This window comes from Halictus rubicundus, chromosome 2 (genome assembly GCF_050948215.1).
Source record: "Halictus rubicundus isolate RS-2024b chromosome 2, iyHalRubi1_principal, whole genome shotgun sequence".
Taxonomy (NCBI): domain Eukaryota; kingdom Metazoa; phylum Arthropoda; class Insecta; order Hymenoptera; family Halictidae; genus Halictus; species Halictus rubicundus.
In genome coordinates this window covers 16,702,750-16,725,421 of record NC_135150.1, presented here as the reverse complement: position 1 = coordinate 16,725,421, position 22,672 = coordinate 16,702,750, and the positions used below count along the sequence as shown (strand labels likewise).

At 44.7% G+C, this 22,672-nt stretch overlaps 1 protein-coding gene across 14 annotated transcripts in view; it reads left to right on the top strand.

Moving 5' to 3' along the window:
• The window catches only part of Rim (Rab3 interacting molecule), a 127,709-nt gene that overhangs the window by 47,047 nt on the left and 57,990 nt on the right, over positions 1 to 22,672 (top strand). For 10 of the 14 annotated variants that reach the window (XM_076805649.1, XM_076805647.1, XM_076805655.1 and 7 more), the window contains 3 exons: positions 9,440 to 9,653; positions 10,167 to 10,356; positions 21,701 to 21,905. The exons of 1 other annotated variant lie outside the window; for it this stretch is intronic. In XM_076805649.1, the coding sequence (XP_076661764.1) occupies positions 9,440 to 9,653; positions 10,167 to 10,356; positions 21,701 to 21,905 (609 nt within the window). Of the gene's footprint in view, positions 1 to 4,917; positions 5,001 to 9,439; positions 9,654 to 10,166; positions 10,357 to 21,700; positions 21,906 to 22,672 lie in introns of all 14 variants that reach the window. 3 more of the 14 variants (XM_076805656.1, XM_076805658.1, XM_076805653.1) reach the window with 2 other exon arrangements.

Genomic DNA, 22,672 nt, shown 5'->3' with positions numbered 1-22,672 from the left:
CTCGATCCGTCGGAAGGATCGATCGATCGACGATCAGCGAGTTTGTTCGCGGGCCCGTTCGCTGTTTCGCCTTTCGCGCGAGAGTAAAAGTGAGCGGCCGGCTTGAAGTCGGACGGCGTTGTTGCTCCCATTCGTAGATGCACACAATACAATTAGTGACTAGAGATACAATTAGTTTGTAGAAGTTCCGAGAGGTAAGTCCGTTACGCGCGCGCGCGCGCTGGCAGCTCGCAGCTCGCGAGAACCATCCCTTTAACGAGGATTTCCAGAGAGGAGCTGCGACGTCCACCGGATACATCCGAGGCGGACGAGGAGAGACGGAGAGGCGAAGGATAAATTGTCACGGCCACGCTTTGGCCTCTCGTCGAGCCTGCTGCCTTTGATTACCGTCACCTTTGACAGTCCTACACCCCCCTCCAGACACCCATCCCCCTCAACCGCCACCCCCTTCCAGACATTCTCCTGGTACCCCTCGTACCTCACCGTTGAAATTCTATTAAACAGATTTTTTAATTCGTTTTCAGGAACTACGTGTACGTTCACGGAGAACGTTTCTCCCCCCGTAGATTAACACAGACACACACAGACACACAGAGACACACGCCTCTGTCTTCCCTGTGTTCCAGTCCCTTCTCTCCACTTGACGTCACGACGCGTCCACGACACAGAAAAGTCTGCGTCGTTTAATATAGTTAATACGTCGGAGTTACGGGCCACGATATCGCCAGGATCGACGACGATACGGTGCCTCTTCCCCGGACCGGATGTCTAATAAAAACCGACGTCCCGGTACCATTAACGCCGACATCGTGGACCCTGGATATCTCCTGGCTCGTGACGTCGCTGTTTCACACCTGGCTCGTCTCGTTCGTCGTCGAAAATCACCGACGATTTTCGTTTTTGGGGACCGTCGGTGGTCAGAAGCGTGGCGTTTTGTCAACGCTGATGGACCATTTTTAATTGTACCTCTCTAAATATTTGGACATACAAGCCTGTTGTTATAGATTGTAATAATATGACTCTGCAGTAGAAGCTGAAGAAATTTCATAATTTTGAGAGTTGGGCACAAGCAGGTTGCTTAGAGGCCATTTTGGAATTCCTTTTGACAATTAATATGCATTGAAATGATGCATTTCAAGATTGAGATTTATGTGAAAGATTGCAGATATCGAGGCTTCAAGGTCATATACTGTGGTTGTTCGTACAGCCATCTCGTTGCAGTGAATTATGTGAAATTATTACAATACTGCACTAAGACAATTTGGAATCACTGTCTAAAATTTGTGACATAACTAAATATTCAGAGAACACTATTTTTAAAGAGTGATACAGTCTAAACTAGTCTATATACTTTTTTTTAATCAATCTTCGTAGGGGTTGATAAATACCGACCCCTTGAACCAACGATCTACAAACTAGTGAATCACAAGACGAACAATAAAATGTATTGGCGGTCACTTTCAGGAAGAAGTCGAGCTTGAAGGGGTTGAAAAATACATGTTCCACCCCTTCGCGGACGATCTAGAAAATCATGAATTAGAAGATGAACAGTAAAATGTGCCTGCAGTACACATAATTTACGAGGTAATTGTTGGCCAGTTTTTTGATGAAATTTATGGAAAGGGTTGAGACGTTTGGAGTCCAGAGGCGAACGACCCATAAAACAACGAATTAGAGAACGGACGGACGAACGATTAGAATTCAGTTAGGCGAGAGTACGATGATGCATGCGGTCCCACGCTTCTGGCCGCGGCGGCGGTGTAAATAGGCTGTTCTACTTAGGGTACATCAGTCCCTCGTAAATTCCGGGATGTTTTTCGCGTGGGCGGTCTGCGAACCAGATACCGGGGGTTGGGAGCGACGGGGCGAGGGTCGCCAGTGGGTAGAATCCCGGAGTGATTTATATGCGGTGAGTCGGTGTCATCTAACTTTTAAATTAAGACTCCGTGTGCCGGATCCGCGCGCCATGTCTGCTCCCCTCTCCTATCCCCTCCATTCCTCTCTTTCTCTTTCTCTCCCTTTTACTCTCCCATCCCCTCTCCCTCTCTCTCACACACTCTCTCCCTTTTTCTCTCGGTTACGCGTTCTATCTTTCTAGCAACTACCCCCGTTGCGCGTGGTGCGCGCGAGTTTTCTATTTATTACGGGCGCGAGAGCATCGTTCAGTAAAAAATACACACACCGGCGCGTTTATGGGATCCGATGGCCGCGGATGCGTGACTATACCCGGCTGCCTTGGCTGCGCTTTAAAACACACCCTTTGACTCTCACCCCCTCGGCCGCCTCGTTTCACGGTATCAACGTTTTCTGCCCGCCGCGCCGCGTAACACTTTGTAGCGGCATTGGGGCCTGATTATGCAAAGGATTCCCGCCTTTCGCGCGGAATACCGATTACCGCTACGGCTTTAAGCTCCGAACGTTTGCCGCCCTCCGCGGCACGGGGGTTGCTAAAATGGGACGCGTTTCGATAAAGGGGTTGCAACCGTACGACCAACACTCTCACCCGGTTTTATTTTTAAGAAAGAGCACCAGCGCGCATCACACGCGCCGATTCACCGAAGATGGCGACTGCGACCGAGGAGGCTCAACTCTTGGACGGGGGTGGCTTTTGGACACCTCGTTGGCAATTATGCCTGGGTCCATTAGAATATATGAATTGACCTACCAAGCACAAAACGTATAAAAGTGAAACGTCTTGTAGAATGGAGAAGTTTGAATTTACTTCAACATTGTACAATTTTTATTATCATATGTGCTTGAATGAAGAAGTCAATTTCCTACGAAAACGTTTTTATAATTTCAATAATTGTGAGATATAAAACCGGCCATTTTGACCGTGGTAGGTTTACTGTTAAATGGCGTTGATATTTGTTATATTGTGCAAGTTCGTGCTACTAGTATGTTTGAAATAAAATTATAAAATGCAGCAATTTGTTTGAAAAGTGATAGAAACGAAACTCGATATTGACTCAAACTCTGACTCAAAAAATCTTCTACACTCATTGAGAGCTTAATATCCATAAAATATGTTCGTAAAGTATTTTTGTCACTGAAATAGTCAAGAAATATCCCGGATAAAATCAGCAACGCAGGAAGTAAAATTACGAATGTATGCTAAAAGTGATTAATAATTACGAACAGCTACAATTCGAGCTGCAAACTACGATTCGAGCCACAAACGATTAATAATTACGATCAGCCACGATCAAAATGCGCAACAAAAAGTAGGATTAACAATTCATGCCACAAATGATTAATAAGTGCGAACAGCTGCAAATAAAATCAGTTGCATTGAGTAAAGTTAACAATTCAAGCCACAAACGATTAATAATTACGAACAGCCGCGAATGAAATCAGTGACAAAACATAATACTAACTATTCGGACTGCAAGTGATTAGGTTTCCGTTTAGAAATAGTAAGTCGAATGAAATTGCCGACAATCAGGATCAAAATAGACCCAGCCACCGCCGTCCGAGGGTAGTTCTCCGTTCTTTTCCACGTGTCGGAAAGACGTTCGGTCACGTAGGGGATGTAAGCCGATCGCGTGGCGATCGTATGGCCAATTTGCCAGTTTTATGACACGGCATCCCCTGCCTTATTTGCAGCGGCGACGAACGAGACGTTTTTCCCCTCTTTCATCCCCTCCCCAGAATCAGCCCCACCATGAAAACCTATTCCTCCCCTCCAGAATCAATCGACCCAGATCGAATTCTCGAGCCGGGGCGAAAAATCATAAAACGAAACGACGACTTACTTCTTGCGCGTAGCGAGAACACCAGACACTGCCTGCAACATTGCGATTTTACCATACTTTAGTACAGTGTTCGATTGTTCCATAGTGCAGTTTATATATACATATATACATATATATACCATAGCAGTGACCGTTTTCTTTTTACTATCTTTTTACATGGAACCCCGCCCCCCTCTGTTCTTTTGCATCGAAACCGAGCATAGCATATAGATGATCCCCAGTGTGTTTTTAAACGACAGTTATACGGGGTGCCGTCAATCTGGCGATACAACTAAACAAACGGAAGTGAATCCGGATGGTAAAATAAATCGAGAATGCGGAAACAAATTTTGCTCTCCGAGGTATCGTTCTCGAGAAAACCAACCCCGTGGGCAACCAGGGTCGTTTATGTCCGCAGCGAAATTTCACTCTTGAATTTCTTCTCCACATTTATTTTTCCCGTTAATGCCTCAAACGCTTGAGGTCCCAAAAATTATTTATTAAAACGGGGACTCCAATACGTATTCCGGAATTTTTTTTAGACATTTCGAAAGCCTAGAACAGTCTAACATAAACGACCTAGTATGCAGACGGCGTCGAAATAAATTTGAAGGTTCGTCAAGCTGCGTGCTATGTTGAATTGGCTGACCATTGCTTGCCGATTCTACTTCTTGTAAGTACCAATGCATGACGAGTCCCGACGAATTGTTTAAAACGATTTTCTCGAGAATGAAAGCTTGCTTGGAACCATTGTTTTCAATTTATTTCTTTCCGTAGAATTCCTTTGTTTGTAGTTGTATCGCTACATTGGAAACAACCTGTGTATATTTATTATTACACTATAACCCCTTCAGAGTTGTGTGAACCAAGTAGCGGAACTGTTTATCTTACGTCCGAGTGATTTTTCTGTCCACGTTCTCTTTTATTTATGAACCGACGTTCGCACGTGTTCGAGAGATTTATGTTTCGCGGCGCGTGCTGTGTGTGTCTCTCGCGTGATCGCGCGTCGCGTCGCGTCGCGTCGTTCGACCAACGGGAATGATGCATTTGTTGCTCTAGCGGTGAACAGAAACGATATATACATATATATTCCTACCCCACCCAAAAAAAAAACAAAAAAAAAATATACAACCGTGCACATAATCATGCAACATGTGTGACTTAAAGAGAGATCGCCTTTTAGGGGAAAAACCGCCGTCCATGGTGGTGACTTCCAGGAGCGTGAGGGAGAAGCCCGGGGACAGAATGAATCGTCAGTTTATCGCGGTACCTACTAATTTTCCAATAAGGCAGTTCGTTTTCCGCTATATATATATATATTTATACATGAACCGATCGCATACATATATATCTACCTAAAAAAAAATATATATATAAATATTATATGTATATCTCTGCGTATGCGTGTGCATGTGTGTGTACGTCATCTGCCGACCGGTCGCGATTCTAACGCGGCACAAAGAATCGCGTCGATCGGACGAATCGGGGGAGAAGAGTCGACGGAGCTTTTTCATTTTCCCTGGGCCCCGTTTTTCGTCGGATTCAATTCGCCATCGGGCTTTTTCCACGAGCCTAACGACGCCCGAAAACGAGCGAACGATTGGCCAAGAGACACGTGGGCGGCCACGTGGCGCTCGTCGGCCATTTCCGCGATATTTCGTTCTTCCATCGGTTCTCCGGAACGTGCCGAATTTCTTTCGCCTTTAGACATCGTGATTTGAATTTTCGAAACGCCGATGCGGTCCTCTGTTTTATCATAGACCCTCGATTTTTCATTTTCCAGCCGTTCGAAATTTCTTGTTGTAATCATTCGTCCTCCTGGTTTTTATAAATTAAAATCGCAGATTGCATCGCGATTGTTAACGCGTCTCGGACGATTACGAGAGGGAAGAGTATATTGATTACGAGTATGTTGATCGATGCGATCGGTCGGCAGAGCTGTAACAGATTTTATTTGTTCTACTTTGGACGGCTACGAATCGTGCACAGGTATACCATATATCGTTTACACCTCACTCACGCCACGTACACGTATCGCTCACCAGATACTCCCGGCATTCCTACATTCCTCGATGTTCGTCTCGAAGATACGTAACGCCCACGCAACGGGCGCCGCGTGTGTTCCGGTGGAGGTTCTCCCGCGGGCGATCCCGCAACATTCTACCCCGTGACCCCGAATTCTCGCACGCTTGTTCTTTGATCCGACAACGTTACCGTCCCATCGATCCCTCCGATCAATACATCGAATGCTGTTCCATGACACGCGGCGCCCGGCCGCGTACAATTTCCAAGCGTGCGAAATTCCACCGAGAAACAACCCCCACAATCCTCAGCCCCGATACGAAAACTTGAAAATCTCGGGCGGTCGCTCCTATTCTCGCAAGCTTCTTCTTCAACCCTTAACCTCCAACATCAATTTCAGTGTGCTCAAACCCCATTTCTGCAATTTTTTAATCTCTAAAAACTTTCGTTTACGCATTAACCCTGGAAAACCCTGTTTGTCTAAAGTCAAACAATGTCCAGAGAATTTGAAATGTTAGTTCCTCCAAATGGAAACTTAACTAGGACACTAATAGTCTGATTTTCTTCAACCTTTATACAAAATTTACTGCATCGATTACAAAGAACAGAACCGAAATTTATAGTTACTTCAACCATTAATGATTTTCATGAATCGAAAATAATAAGACAGTGTTATTAAATTCTGCTTTTGTTTTCACTTTTATTTCTAACCCTCGACCAATGCCGCCGTATAAGCGGCATGACACTTTTACTTACTAAATAAAAAAAAAATATAAATATTTTCCTTTCTATACTTGACATAAAAATGTTGAGTCCACAGTTTCTCTTCGTATAAAAAATAGCTTGGACCTGGTGGGAAGTAAACTTGAACTACTTCCGGACCGTTAAGGGTTAAGTTATGCTCTTTTATAAGAACAGAAAATGATTCTTCCCTGAGCCGACTTTAAACTTATTATTATTCCGTAAAATCGAACCATTTTCCGCTTGGATTCTACTCGGACGTCTAAGGGTTGAAGGAACCGAAATTCACCGATTCTTTCTATCGACATCAATTTTCGCGTAGCTTTGCGAGCGTGCAGAATTCCGATTTTCGTCCCCCGGATAGAATATATCGGGCGGCAGACTCGTGGCCCCGAGGGGACCTGGGAAATCTCGGGCGGTCGTCTTTCGAGAGGTGGCATCGCTATTGTGCACGCACACATACGTACACACACATACAGTACACACACACACACAGCCCTGGCACATGGACGCGAGTATATAATATACCCGGTGGTTCAGCGTTCTCGGCAGCCGTGTTACGGAGGTCCGTGAACGGCTCCCGAGAAGGAAGCTCGAACCGCCGTTCCTCACACTTTTCCCACGAGGGGCGAGCCTGCACCGCTGTCTTAGCCCTGGTTTTTCGGGGCAGGGATGCCGCAGTACACTCGGCACAGTGCTGTCGGTCGCGAAAGACTCGTACACCCACGCGCTGCAAATATTTCGGGAGAAGAGTCCGACGTTTTGCACATTTTGCGACTGATTCGCTGTAGTCAGACGTATCCTGGAAAAATGATTTTTCTTTACCTTTGTCTGTTAGAGAGGGCCAGTAACACGAAGCCAGAAATGCCTGAAAACGTACGAACAACTGCCTCGTACATGCAAAAATTTATAAAACATTATATTCCTACAGTGGTTCTAATTGTAACGACCAAATTCTGCGAGTGTACCAAAAAGGGGTACAGTACACACTTTGCGACTGATTTGCTGTAGTCAGATGGTCCTGGAAAAATGATTTTTCTTTACCTTTGTCTGAGAGAGTGGGCAAGTAACACGAAGCCAGAAATGCCTGAAAATGTACGAACAACTGCCTTTTAAATATTAAAATCTATAAAACATTTTATTCCTACAGTGATTCTAATGATAACGACTAAATTCTGCGAGTGTACAAAAAGGGGTACAGTACACATTTTGCGACTGATTTGCTGTAGTCAGATGGTTCTGAAAAAATGATTTTTCTTTACCTTTGTCTGAGAGAGAGGGCAAGGAACACGAAGCCAGAAATGCCTGAAAATGTACGAACAACTGCCTTGTATATGCTAAATTTATAAAACATTTTATTTCTACAGTGATTCTAATTATAACGACTAAATTTTTGCAAATATGCAAAGAGGGGTAAAGCAAATGTCGATATAAAGGCGCAGGTAAAAATGCGAACATCGGCGAACAGTTACATTGTGCATATTAAAATCCTGTTACTACAATGACGCCAAAAATAACAATTCCATTCTGTAAATACACAAAGGGGGACAATAAACCTCAATCAAAAGGCGCGGGCAAAAATGTATGCACATCCACAAACGGCTACGTTCTTTATATTGAAATGTACAAAACATTCTATTATTATGACGATAGTAACAATAACGATACATTTTATGAACGTAAGAGGTACAAAAGGGGTACATGGGTAAATGGAAATCGTAAAGGGTAGGTTTTGTAAAAATCTGTAAACTATCATACCTTGAGCACATTAACACTAAACCTGTCAAAATGACCGGTTTTCTATTTCACAATGGTTAAAATTATAAATACGTTTTCATAGAAAATTAGTGGACTTCTTTATTTAACACGTTAAGTGCCAAATATCAACCCCAGAGATTCTTACAAAATCAGAGTAATTTAATTAATGAAACCACAACTAGAAAATTAACATTTATCATATGAGATGCTGTCTTAATCCTTTTGAATTCGAAAGACTTTAATAAAATTCGGTTTATCTGGATATCTTATAATAAAAATGAGTTTCTAAACAAAAATCACTGTCAGCCATATGTGACTGACGTGGCAGTTAACGTGTTAAGCACATATTATAATGCCAATCGTACAAAGTTTAACTAAATTCAATCTTCTCCCTTCTATAAGACGTTTCACTTTTGTATGGTTTGTGCTTGGCAGGTTTAGTGTTGAAGTGCATAAAACCTCTCATTGTTACTAACATTGGTCAATTTCAATATAAATGGGACGTAGGCAGCAACGTATGAAAATCTGCAAACAGTCAATTCGAACATATTAAAATTCATAAAACGTCTCATTGCTTCCCATATACTGGGACGGTGCAAGTAGATTTTCAATATTTTCTGTCTTCGATTTCCCAGGAACATCTTCGAGTAAACAACCATAATAGACACTGTCCCTTCATTTTCCCCGGACACGTCGGATCACGCAAGTCCCCGGACGCGCGTAGAACGTGCAAATTCGCGTCTTCTCTTAGAATACTTGTTAATCGGGTGCGCGTAGACTTGGTCGGCCGGCAGCGCGGATCTATGAATGTCAGGGTTCAGATGAGTAAACTGTGGACGTTAGGGATGCCGTGTACCCGGCAGCAGGCATCAGGAAGCGAGTCTTGGGGGCAGAATCCCGAAATTGTGAAACGCCGGGCTGTAAAGCTCGTGAATTTCGTATCGAACGAGGATGCGGGCGTAGCTATGAGAGAAGAGTGTCGGAAAGAATCGCGGGCGGGGAGGAGATTACTATAGCGGCGTTAAGGTTGCCTAGATAGCTTAGTGGCGGGAGTGAGAGGGGGAGAAAGCGAGGGGAAAGGGGAAAAGTCGGAGGGGATATTGAAAGGGAGACGATAGCGAGAGATACGAGAGAAAAACGAAAGAAAAGAAAAAGAAAAACAAAACGTTTTGGATCTACTGTAGGGAAGGGGTACTACCACCATACGGGAGGTCCGATGTCAATGTCCGGCGGTGGACGTAGGCACAACGGACCCCACAACGGGCACCACAACGCGGGCGCGATGACCATCGAATATAACGGTCATCATCCACCGCGAGAGCCGCGAAAAGAGGAGAGCACGCTCGTCAGACGGAGTTTCCGAAGGAGCGGCGACGAGTGGCGCGGCGACAGTAGGAGGTGCGTGTGCAAACGAAAAAAGACAAAAATAAAATCGGCGAAACCGTGTATTGTTTTTACAGTTCGTTCCTCATTCAATTTTCACTTCTCTCGTCCAACCACGGAACACTTTCCCCGCGATTCGCAATTTCGCGTCGTCCCGGGATTGCCGGTCTCTGGCGACGCCCAAGATGCCGAATCTCGTATCGGATCGTTCGCTTCTTCTTCCTCGCGTGATACTCTTCCCGGTGTCGAGCCTCGTGAGCAAGGACAGCCGACGATCATGAACGACGACGCTGACACGGACTCGTCATTTCACTGGCAACCTCGGGAAAAATCCGAAATCCGAAAATCGGCCACGATTCTCGAGGAACGATCCTCCGGCTACGCGGACACCCACGAACAATGAACACCTCTACTCTAACCACAACAAAAAAAAACAAAAAAAGAAAAAACGAAACAGGAACACAATACACACCAGGCACCATAGAGTAGCTCGTTCCGCATCTCTGTGTATGTGGGCGTGTCCACCAGGTTCACGGAGAGGAGGGGGAAAAAGACAGTGCGATTTGACGGTGGGACCAATGTCGGCGGCCCTCACGAGGAGTGGTCCTGGGAGGCCGATCGACAGGGTAGCCAAGACAGCGCGACCAAAGACTCCGGGATAGACACCTCTAGCACCTTCACGAGCAGTGAAGACAGCAACAGGGGCGACCTGCCCAAGGTACGCGCGGCCGTCGATGCATTTTTTCTTTTTCGGGGGTGGGGGAGGAGTCGGTCGCACGCACGTGCAGGGGGTAGAGGGACGGTGTGTGTGGTTCTCGGCCAGGCCAGGCAGTCGCTTCGATTAGAGTACCTTAGGAGGATATAACAGGACACACAAGGTGGATCGAGTAAAAGGGGTCTCTCTCTCGGCGAGATTGATCGATTCCAGTGTTCCACCATTGTACATTGTATCTGTATGACCGAATAACGACACGCTTTTCTTTGTCACGCTTGCACTCTCTGTTCGCGTCGCGCGCAGCCGAGTTTTTCAGGCGCTAAACCGTGGCGGATCTCTGTCGTCCAAAGTGGAATACTACGGTCTACTCTTCCTTGTTCCTTGCTTACTCATAGAGCTTTAGTGGAGAGAGAGAGAGAGAGAGAGAGAAAGAGAGAAAGTGAGCGAGAAAGGGAGAGAGAGAGAGAAAGAAAGATTGTTGACGAGGATTGTCCTTGGCCTTGTTAGTGCCTGATGGTTTGTGCAACCTAGAGTAGTGTTTCTTTAGCAAGTTTTCGACTTGACCCTTTCGTTGCTTCGAGCCTTGGTGCTCTCGAATCCTTTTGGTTTACCGATTCAACGTTTCCCTCGAGTCGCATCTTTCGGTTTAGACGATTTAGATATAGTAGCGAAGCGTACAACGATTTATTCGGTCTGTCTCGGAGGCGCAACGAAAGGGTTAACACGCACCTCGACGCGCGTCGAACGCCAGGTGAGCCGAAGTTTCAGGGAGGCCTGTCCCTCGTCCCGATCGCCTGTCTCTTTTCGTCGCCAGCGACGCTTGTCGAACTTCAAGACACCTCTTTTGCTCGATTTGCCCCCGAGCTTGACGGCTTTCGCGCTTTTGGTCCCGTCTTTTCTCTGGCGGGCCGCTCGCGTTCTCGCGGTGGTCCCGTCGCGCTGTTGCTGTTGTTGTTGTTACCTGTGACTGTGTACACCGTTTTTGCTCCGCCGCGCCGCGCCGCGCCGCGCCGCCTCGGGCGAACGGACGGCGGCGTCCCTGGCCACCCGAATAGATGATCGCACCTTTCGCATGAGTCTTGAGTCTTGTCTCTCACCATCCGACAGGGTTCCCGGGTCTTGGACACCGTAGACATCTTTTAGCCGGTCATCTGTATCGCTTTTTCTTCACGGATCACTCTCTGTGTCACTGGTCTACACAATTCGATTCGCGATCGATCATCAATCGCGTGAATCCTCGTCTCTCTTCATTCGGACGTCTCATTCATCTCTCTCGACGATCACCGCTCGGTTCTCGGACACTTCGCGGTCGCGCGCGCCTGTCTTTTCGGGGTCTTTAGGCGAAAACCGTCAGTGAGATCGTCGGAAATCGTTTGGAGCTCGCAGCAGCAGGCACACCACTCTCTCATCATCCCCTCACCACTCACATCTCACCACTGTTCATTCACCACACGATACATCTCGCGCCGGACGACCCGGGACAATGTATCGTTCCGCGTTATTAAACCAAAAAAAAAAAAAAAAAAACGGGGCGAACCGGCCGCGGGGGAGGAACGCCGGGAAATCGCGCGTTTAATCAACCTTTGACGGCGACGCTCGCTTGACCGGCCGGTTTCACCACCGACAACATTCCGAAACGATATTTCCGGCCCGGAATTGCGAGCGCCCGCGCCGTTAATTGGGAATGTATTTCTTCCAACGAAGCGACTATTACTCCGCCGCGCCGGCCGGACGGAACGGCCGGACAAGCGTCTCCGAACCGGAACCTCCGCGATCCAAAGAGATTTATCGTTACGCCCGATAAATATTTTACTTCGTCTGCCTCCGTCTGGTGGAGCGCAAAAAGAGCGTACTGCTCTTCGTCCGGGGCCGCGCGAATTTGAAAATGATTGGTTGAAAGGGTCGCGGTGAAACTGCGAGGCTCGAAATGCTAGGGCAGAGTGATGTTTTGTACTTTTTTTTTTTTAGGAAGAGTGTGTTTTTGATTTTTAATCGATGCTTTTGCCGTCGAGTTGGACACAAAGTGATTAAGGACATTGTCCGGAAGTCCTATGTGGGTTCTTAAGGAAAAGACTTTTTGTTGAATTCTACACCTTTTTGTTTACGAAAGATTTTGGACAATTAGGGCAGTGTGATGTTTTGTACTTTTTTTTAGGGAGGGGATTTTTTTCATTTTTAATCGATGCTTTTGCCGTCGAGTTGGACACAAAGTGATTAGGGACAAAATTTGCGAATGTCCTATCTGGGTTCTTAAGAAAAAGACAGTGATGATTTCATGAACGTGTAGCTCCGATTCCTTTTGTTGAATTCTACACCTTTTTGTCCACAGAAGATTTTGTACAATTCAATTTACATTTTTAGTTAATCAAACAGTATTGTGTGAGCACATAACAATCTAACTATATTTCTTCGTGCCCTGTTTTGAAGAATTTAGAGCTAGTAGTGGTAGAGTTATTATTATTCTTTTTTATAGGACATTGTATAAATAGCTGATAGTTTAAACTGACTGCTAAAAAGGTAGAATTTAGGAGAAATGTCTGTAACTCTGGCTTAGAATGGTTCCAACTGCCACCGTCCCGGGTTTAATATTCATAAAATGGTACTCTGTCGAGCCATTTTCTATGTCTTCTAAATTGTGATTACCACGAGTAATCATGTATTTTTTAACTGTCCCATGTTCCATTTTTGTACAGCATATTTCTATCTCGTACTATCTACGAGACGTAATATCTTTGTAAAGTGCATTCCTTCTTATTGTCAGCAAATTCTTAACACTAGAACAACCTGGTGCTTGAAAGTAATTGATTTATTCCTCATGAAAATGTTAACAGACTCATATATAGCCTACACGATCTTCAGTGTAATATCTGTTTGCATAAGTTAAATTAATCAATAATCTCCAACTCAAGCATCGTCACAGTCTCAACAATTCTAAAATAAAAAAATGTGGACCCAATTATTTCGATTGTTTCAATTAAGTATTAGCTATGTGACTGTGTTATTTGCAAGGTTTGGAATAATTTCAATGCTAAAAAATAAATTTACGCCCGTTAGAGTATCGGTAACAGAACAATGAATGTCCGAGTTCAATTTATACAAAACTCTGAAACGTTTTGTCAACCGTTTTGATTTTCTGCTTGCCTCTAAAGCAGAATCTGAAAATAAGTTCTCACACCCCCTCGAAAGAATGTGTTTCTAAAACTTTATTTAGAAAAGTACATTGCAAGGTAATTTATTTAGTGAAAAATAAATTTTCCATTGAAAATTTAGAAACTTCTCTCGCACCCCTGGAAACGCTTCCTGGCACCCCCAGTGGTGCACGCGTTAGGTTAAGAACCACCGCTTTATAGGAACATTAAAAATAGAACCTATTAACACTAGGTTTACGCAGCACTAAAAGTGGCTATTTTGGATAATTTCATAAAAATAACGGGAATATGTTCCAAGGAATAAAACTACCGAATAAATGTCCTAGAAGTGCATCTTTCCAGTCCCAATAATCGTAAATTAAAAAATTTAGAACCTGGTCATTTTTACGGGTCCCGTAAATCTAGTGTTGAGAAAACTAAATGTTTAAGATGAACTCATAAGTTCTGGAAAGTTTTTAAAATTTTTTAACTCTCTACCTCCTCTAAAAAAAAAAAGAATACTAACAACCTCATGCCTTGTAAAGACCACCACAAATAAATGAATGAACAGAGCGAATAAATTAATGCAACACCTTGTAGGAAGCAAAACATGCTCAAAATTAATTTATACAGCGAAAAACTGCAGCAGGGTGCAAAACGCGGAGATAAACGGAAGCGTCAGGGACGATCGCGCTCTACCAATGGAGGCAGAGAACCGAGTCAGTCGAAAAATCACGGGGAACTGGTCGGTTTCGTAACCGAGGAGGGAACATTCATGATCATCGCGTGAAAACGGAGCCCGTTGGCGGCACGGCCGGGCATCATCGGTCGTCATTGTTCTTCCGGGCGGGCAGCCTCCATTCGGACGTCAGTTTTCCGATAGCTTCCTCGGCCCCGGGTATATTTGTCAATTTGCTGGCGTCGGAATGGCCGATGCCCGACCACCGTTCGATTATCCGTTATTGTTATTATACGACCTCGTAAATCGGCTTCGAATTTCGATCCGCGGCCCAAGCCCGAGCCCCATTCTTTCGCGAGCCCTTCTCTTTTCTGTCTGTCGTGCTTGTGAAGCCGCTCAAACGGAACCGGCACGGCTATCCGCGTACCATAAACTCGCCTAATCGACGCACTACCTTCTCGGATTAATCGTTCGTTCCTAACGAGTCCTACGAATTCTAAGAAATTAAGTCGGGCTTCTCGAGATGCGAAACGGTCCTTACGGTCGCCATTTTTACGCTTTGGTCGGATAAAAGCTAAACTAATTTCTCAGGTGTCGGTAGTTGATGAAAGGTTGCTGCTGTCTGTAAAAATATATTTTTCTTATTTTCACGAATCGGGAACGTATTGTACATGGACTGAGGATTTATATTATACAAAACATATAAAAGTGAAACGTCTTATAGAAGGGAAAAAATTGAATTTAGTTAACACTAAACCTACCACGGTTAAATGACCGGTTTTGTATTTTACAATTATTGAAATTATAAAAATTCACTTGTAGAAAATAGTGGAATAAATTTCCGTGTCCAAGCATTTATTACATGAAAAATTACGGACAATCTCAATAAATTTAGGGTTGCAATTTTTCTAAAGCAATAGTTATCAGATACTGTTAATGCTTGGTAGGTTTAGTGTTAAACTTTGTATGATTTTTGTTATAATATGTGCTTAAATAGAGAAGTCAATTCAGTAATTTCCTATGAAAACATTTTTATAATTTCAAGATTTGTGGAATAGAAAACCGGTCATTTAGACCGTGGTAGGTTTAGTGTTAAAGAAAAAAGTTGAAACACGAGCATCAGAAATTTTGAAGCTGACTGTTGTACGTATCATGCTGTTTTATTTTCTATCTATGAAATTTATTCAGAGAAGAAGCTAGTTTCTGCTGCGTTTCATTCAAGACAGTCGTCATTCAATTTCTACAGCAGACAATTTTTACTTCGCATAAAGATCCACGGTCTGGTTACAGTAAATGGTTTTTCATGTGGGAAAAATATTACTTATTAAAATAGAATTTAACAGCTTCACTTTTCACATTTTACAATCATTGAAAAAAAAAGAGAGAACTTTTCTATTCGGCTCTATTTTTCGTAATCGATGCGGAGGAGTTTAATTATGCGCAATCGCAATTTATTTCGCCGTCTGTACGCGACGCGTTGATTTTACAAATTGACAGCTGACTTCACGCACCGAAAACATGAAGTTATAAAACGATGAGCCGCGATGTCTTTCGTCTTCGTTCAGGACAATTACGTTCGACTGAATACGTTCGACCGGCCACGTAAGCTGAGACACTTAATTCCACCGAAATCCCGGCTAGGAATTAACGGTCCGGCCAAAGCGAAAAAGCGGTTGCAGATTGCATCTCGAAGAGCGAAGGGGCACGATACTCGAGAGCTGGGAGGTTTCGATAGCGGAGGATACCCGGCTCCGCGGAGGAACGTCCCAGCGGAGTGCCGTCGTGAAAATTCATGGCCCTCCTCGGCAGTCAATGGTCGTTATTTCCGGTTTCGAAAGATCTGTGAGACTCTTTAGCCTCAACTTGGACAATAAAACCCGTCGAAAAGTTTACGAGCCCGGCGACGACGGCTTCGGCGCGCTTCGAGTTCGCGCTGGACACTGCATTTTATCCGGGCAGAGTTCATACCTCCTCGTCTTCTTTTCCGCCACCCACCCCCGGTTTCTTCTCTCTCTCTCTCTTCGGAACGAAACTTTTAATTACACAATTTTTCTGCCGAGCGGGGGGCTAATACAAACGAAAGACGACTTCGGCGCGGCACGGCGCGGAGGCGCGCGCTCCGCGCGAGCGTTCGCGCGAGGAAACTCGGTCTGTAACTCGATCGGCACACCGGCTGACCGAGTTTCCGAGTCCCTCGCCGAGGCTGAAAATATCTCTCGATCGTTCTCCTTTAGTTTCTAGAATTACCTTGCGTCTTGATCCTCGCCGGAGATCGTTTTCCCCCGCAACAGGAACGAACGATTTGCCCCGAAGAGAGAGAGAGAGAGAGAGAGAAAGCGGCTGGCTCCCGGGCTCTCGAAATCGCGTGCACCCGCGATTCCACACGGATCATCGTTCGATAAATGGGAGGAAGACAGGAAGCTTCGGGGGTTTAACGGGAGTGTGGGTGGCCCTCTCTCGGGGGTGAATAGGGTGGATAGAGAGCAGACCGAGCTGGCTGGCTGGCAGGCAGGCCGTGTTCCAATTATGCGAGGCAAATAAGCAAGATTAAATTCGGTCCGAGTAAACGGACGGCAATCGAGCAATTTATCTGCCGACGGATCGTCTTATGTACTCCTCCGACGAAATCAAGATCGACCCTCTTCCGGGGGTGGCGAAGGGGGTGGACCGTCGCGATTAACCGTAATTTTCTTTCCACCCGGACGAACAACCAGAGAGTGAGTGAGAGAATGTCAGTGGGAGAGAGAAAAAGGAACCCGAGTGATTCAGCGGGAAAGTTTTCCATTGACGGACGATCAGTCAAGGGGGGCTGAAATTTTGCCGCAACGATCGAGAATAATGAACACGCGATCCCAGGAAATTGAACCGTGTATTCTTTCGGTCACGCGTGCGAGATCTACGGTGTCGAACGAACCGCGTGACGGTTCTGTAATTATGCGCTGACGGTAGATTGTCGGGTCTGTTGCATAGCTTGCTGGGGCGATTGACAATGGAACTTTGGAACAAAATGAATTTTTTAAGTGCTACCTGGTACGCGAGATTACAACACATTTTCTAAAAATTTGTATTAACGATTAAACGTCGTTAGACTACGGATTTCATGCGCTTACGGCAAAAATGGGGATGTAATTTTAAACGTTAAAAATATTACAAGAATCCAAGAATATCAATACATTACTTACAACTTAATAGAACTGCGAAACAGAGAAATAAATTACCACTTGGCTCGTGTGTCTTGCAATTAATGCATACGACTTTTATTTTGCAAGATCCGCAGTCTAGTCGTCGCGTAGTTATGGTTTCTAAACGTATAGGGAATGTGAAGAAGTGAAACGAAAGTAACAATCAGAAATTGAAGATGCGACGCTATTTCGTATAGTAAGAACGTTTTCGTATATTAAAAATACATTTAATGAAAAATACAAAAATACATTCAATGCCAGCTAGACAATTTTTTAATAATTTGGTTTCATTTTTAGAAGAGTTGTTTCTGTCACAATGAAATGTGTTACTCGAGATGTTTCTTTCAACTTAACCCTTGTGGTCATTGTGACATTTCTGAACATTAAATAAGTTTTTCCATTTTTGGGGCATTTTTATGGATGTTGAATGTGTTGGTAGTATTCATGTCGCGATAAAATTTGATCTCTGATAAATACGGATACTTTGATCTCTGGTAAAAACGTAAGACAGCATTGAACATCGAATAAGTTGCTCGTTTCTGGTGTGTTTTTAAGAGTGCCAAACGTATTAAAACACATTTTAATTTTCTACATTGTACGAGGCTGATCAAGCCGATAAAATTAGATCTATCATAAATGTACTTGACATCGATTAACACTAAATCTACCGAGCCTTAAAAGGCTATAAAAAATATAAAAATGACAAGATTGATTTTATTCAGACTTTGTGCGGCTCCTGCTGTAATACACCCTCTACTAAATATATCTACACAATAATTTCTTACTAAATAATTTTTATTATTTCAATAATTGTAGAATAGAAAATCTGGAACCGGTCATTTTGACCGGCTAGGTTTAGTGTTAAAGTAATTGGAGTTTTCGAAGCAGGATCTCGCCAACAGTGTCGAAAACGCAACGTATTATGACAGCAATGAACTGGGTAGCTTGTTTTTCGGTGGATTTTTTAATTCTCTCGTCGCCGCACGAGGCGAATCGGGGCTGATTTTCACGCGTCCGCGTGACAATTACCGGTCCTCGGGGACCAAGGGGGCGATTCCGTGAACCACTGTCGATCCAAAACGTCCAATTAAAAGGGCCGAAAGGATGCCAGGTAGCCGGGAGAGGCGTACCTGTTTCATAATTAATCGAATTGGAACACGGCCAAAGGATATCCGAAGCGGCGGCGGGGTTCTCGACGACCTCGTTAGCCCCCGTCGATCGGTTTCGCGGGTGTCTTTCGATAAATCCGCGACTTCAGCGCCGCCCCGGAAACCAGCAGCGGATGTAATTGGCTGCGCTCGAGAAACCATCTCAAACTGGCGAAAAAAAAAATGGAAAAGAAAAGAAAGAGGAGGAGGGAAAGAACAGCGTCTCGAAGTGAACACGGTCCCGTTTGAGTTTGCGCGAAACAACCGCTGCGCCGCGCCGCGCCCGGGGAGAGAGAGAAACGAAAAAAGGATAAAGAATCGAAGTAAGAAAAAAAAAAAGAAAGAAACGGGGGTCGGGGCAGTTGGGAATTATGAGCAGGGACCTCGAGCGCTCGAGAGTTCGAGAGAAAACGGAGGGAACAGACGTTTCCGGCGGCTACTTGCCCCGCGAATTTAACGAGAGTTCTTGCACGGAACTTCGGACACGTATTTAACTTCGTTAGGGAAATATTTAATTACAACTATCCCATCCGGGGAACGGAAACCGGGAGAATCGCTCGATTAGAACAAATCGGGAAAGAACGACCGTTCGACAGTCGATTACGGTAATGTCTCGATGGATGGGAAAGCGATGTGCAATTTCCGTTTGTTATTACACCGAGAGACTGCTATTGTCCGGAAACTGTGCAATTTCTCCTCGTTTTTCCCACTGATTTTTTAAAATCCTTCTGCTCGATTTTCCTTCACATTCGTGGCATTTTTCTGATTAAAATGACATCAAACACGACACAATTCGGAATAAATTTGGTTGTTTATTCGATGATTTAATAGAAGCTCGATTATCCGAACCTCTGATTTAATTCAATCCGTATATTACATGATTCAGTCTTACACAGATCAGCAAAGATTTAACCAGTTAACTGCGGAGTTTAGTTTTAAAAATCCCTCACGGGCGCGGAATTGAAATCAACGACGACTATACACGTCGAACGCAGGGCAAATGCCGCCATTATAAATTTGAAGAAAAAAGTAAAGCAAAATGAGAAAGAATTACATTTTTATTCGATAAGAAATTAACGATTCTTTAACGTCAACCGAACCGCAATAGAGATTTGCTCCGATGTGTATACACGTTAAACACGCTTAACTAATAAGTATGATTTAATCTATCATTGTAGCTAGGTAAGACGTACGTTTACACTGACCAGTTCGGATAATGGAGGTTCTAGTGTATCGTGGTTTAAACCGTGATCCAAATCGTATCATGTTTGGTGTCTTTTCGATATGAAAAATGCTGACAAAAGTTTCGCAATAAAAATGATTAAAAAGAACAAAGTATTAAATCACTGAATTAATATTGTCCATCGATAGTTTCGTTGCTCGCTATCTTTTCCACGTTCGATACTAGGTAAGACATCAAGGTATAGCGTCTATAGACAATATAGATGACTGGACGTTTATGACAAAAATTAATAGATCAAGTATACAATTGAAAAAAAATCATTAGAATAATTAAAAAATATTATTGAACTATCTTCGACCTTCTAAAAATTCACTTTTCATTCAACTTTAGTGTCCCATATTCGACTCGGACAATTTTTCTTCCGCTCAAAGATCCGCGGTCTATAAATGACACTTGGGTCTGGAATTTCCGCATGTATCGAGGCATTACTGTACAATGAGCTTAGAAGACAGTATGGTGCGGGGAAGGGAGGGGTAAAACCGCAACTGATAGGCCATCGCCCAAGATCGTGTTCCACGCAGAGTTCGCACCTGTGATTGCCGGTGTGTACGCCACCAAAATGACTCGCTCAGATCGGCCTACGATCGTCTGGGATACCGGAAGGAGGCGACCCCTCTCCCTAAAGTAGATCCACCAAGATCGAGTCGCTGTTCGACAGAGAAAACTTCACTTCCACGGTCTTCTTCTATTTTTTTTTTGTTGTCTCTCTACGCAAGCTCAATTGTGATGATCACGCGCGGCTGTCGCATGCCTTTGAAACCACGGAGACCTCGGACATTGGGCGTTCGATGGGACATTTTTTCGGATTGCTCGCTTTTCTGCTCGTGTGTACACGTTCGACGCATGCGGTCGTAGTGCATGGACTTGTAGCAAGTGTTTCATAATATGTTCGTAGACGACACGCGTTTAGTCTGTGTGACACAGCTTCCTATACCCCGTTGTCGTGCTTGATGATCGTTTTACCATAATTCCACCCACTTAGAACTCGTAGCCATGTTCACGTAGCGGCGAACGCTTTCCACGTTCAGGGTGCTCGAACTTGGATTTCCTATCCTCGGGACCCTGTCCACGATTTTATACTTATGGTCGGTCACCGCTCGCTGTTATGTTATAGTCGATCGAGCCTGGAAATCGTTCGAACACCCTCCGTCACGCTCATCACACCGTCAGGGAAACCATCAACTCTCTTTGTCAGAATTCTCCGCGGGAAGAGCGGTCCGCGGCTGAACATGAAACATTCAGCGTCGTACACAACTGCCCACACGTTTCTTCGCAGGGTCTCTGAATAAATTCCAAAATTATTGTTTACACATACCAGCTCCGAGATTTTCCGTCAGTGTCATCATAAATATCGTTCCTTTGCTTTCTAATGAACGTGCTAATACCGGAGGCGTGCGAGAAACCGGAAATGTCGGGTACCGGGCCGGGACGAATCGGGTTCGAAAATTTCGGGAACCCGTCCCGACCCGATATTTTCGGGTTCTAGCACAGATACACTGTCAATACGTCACGGACACGTGTAAATTGTTCCTCTAATGTTCAGAGAGCTCCACTTTCGGTCAGATAATTGTAGTGATTCGCGAAGAGACCTGTGAGCCAGTGCATGGCCTTCGAGGCCAGCGCGGAACGCTCTTCCAGAGATGTCAGCTTCGAAGTCCATCAATGTCTATTCACGAGCCACATTCCATTGCGATCGATCCTGCTGCGTGCGACGTTCCGAATCCGATCGTCGTTATCGAGACGCGTGTATCGAGAAACGGCTCGGTTTTCGGAACGTCGAGCGTCGACCACACCGCGTTTACTCGACACCCCTCTTTGTCCGCCAGCCCCCGCCCACCCTTTTTCGATCATCTCTCACTAAACGCGACAAATCTCTGATGTCGGAGAGAAAAAAAAAAACAAGAAAAATTTCAAAACGAAAGAAAGAACGAGAAAAAAACAAAATCCATTCTCTCCGCGCTTCGTAGCATCCGTTATCCTGGCAAGTGAGCAGAGATGGCCAGAAGATCATTGGCCACATGGTGTTGCGAAAGCAGCCCGGATCCGGAAGCAGTAATATACTCGGGCTGAAAGTCGTCGGCGGGAAGCTGCTCGACGATGGCTCTATGGGCGCAGTCATCGAGAAGGTCAAGAAGGGTAGCACGGCCGACATAGAAGGTCAACTGAGACCCGGTAAGACGATAAATTTAACTCGACGCCCTTACGAATCACCTTCCGCAACCCGTGCACCCTCTCCAGACTCCGGGTCCTATTCGTGGAATCGCTCCCTCTCTCTCTCTCTCTCTCTCTCTCTCACCTTCGACGCTGCCACCTTGAACCCTGGTAACCCTTCTTCACCTTCGGGGTGTCCCTGAGAAACCTATTCAGGTGTCTTGGATACCGTGGCGTTAGGGAATGGAGCCCTTTGACAGTCGCGTGGCTGAGGACCGAAGGTCTAAAACAGGTAGAAAGTGTTAAAGACAATTGATATTCGAAGATTTCTTTTTCTATCTATTTATTTATCCCTTCTTGTTAGGCCCCTTTCTCGGCCAAGGCTCTGTAAAAATAGACACCCCTCTCCTTTGAAATTATTATTCCGTGGTTTCTGATAATCCATTCGACGAAACGTCTATCCAGCTTCGTAAAGTTCAAGAGAAAGAATACAAATGGCGAGGAAGGAGCTGATCTGGGTTAAGTATTACAGATAGAACCTTTTGATGGTCAGTATAGCTGAGCCAGTGGAATGAACCACATTTGCTAACTTAGGGGAGGATTCTGCTTGATGCAACCGGTCTAAAAGGAGAAGATAATTCATTCCGCGGTTTCCTCTAAGGAAATATTTCTCTGAGAACGGAATAGCGTTCTATTATTAAGATTTACTATTTTTCGATGATTAGGCTCCTTTCTTCGGCCATAGATTGCCAAAGTGGACACCTCTTTCCGTCCGAGTTATTACGAAT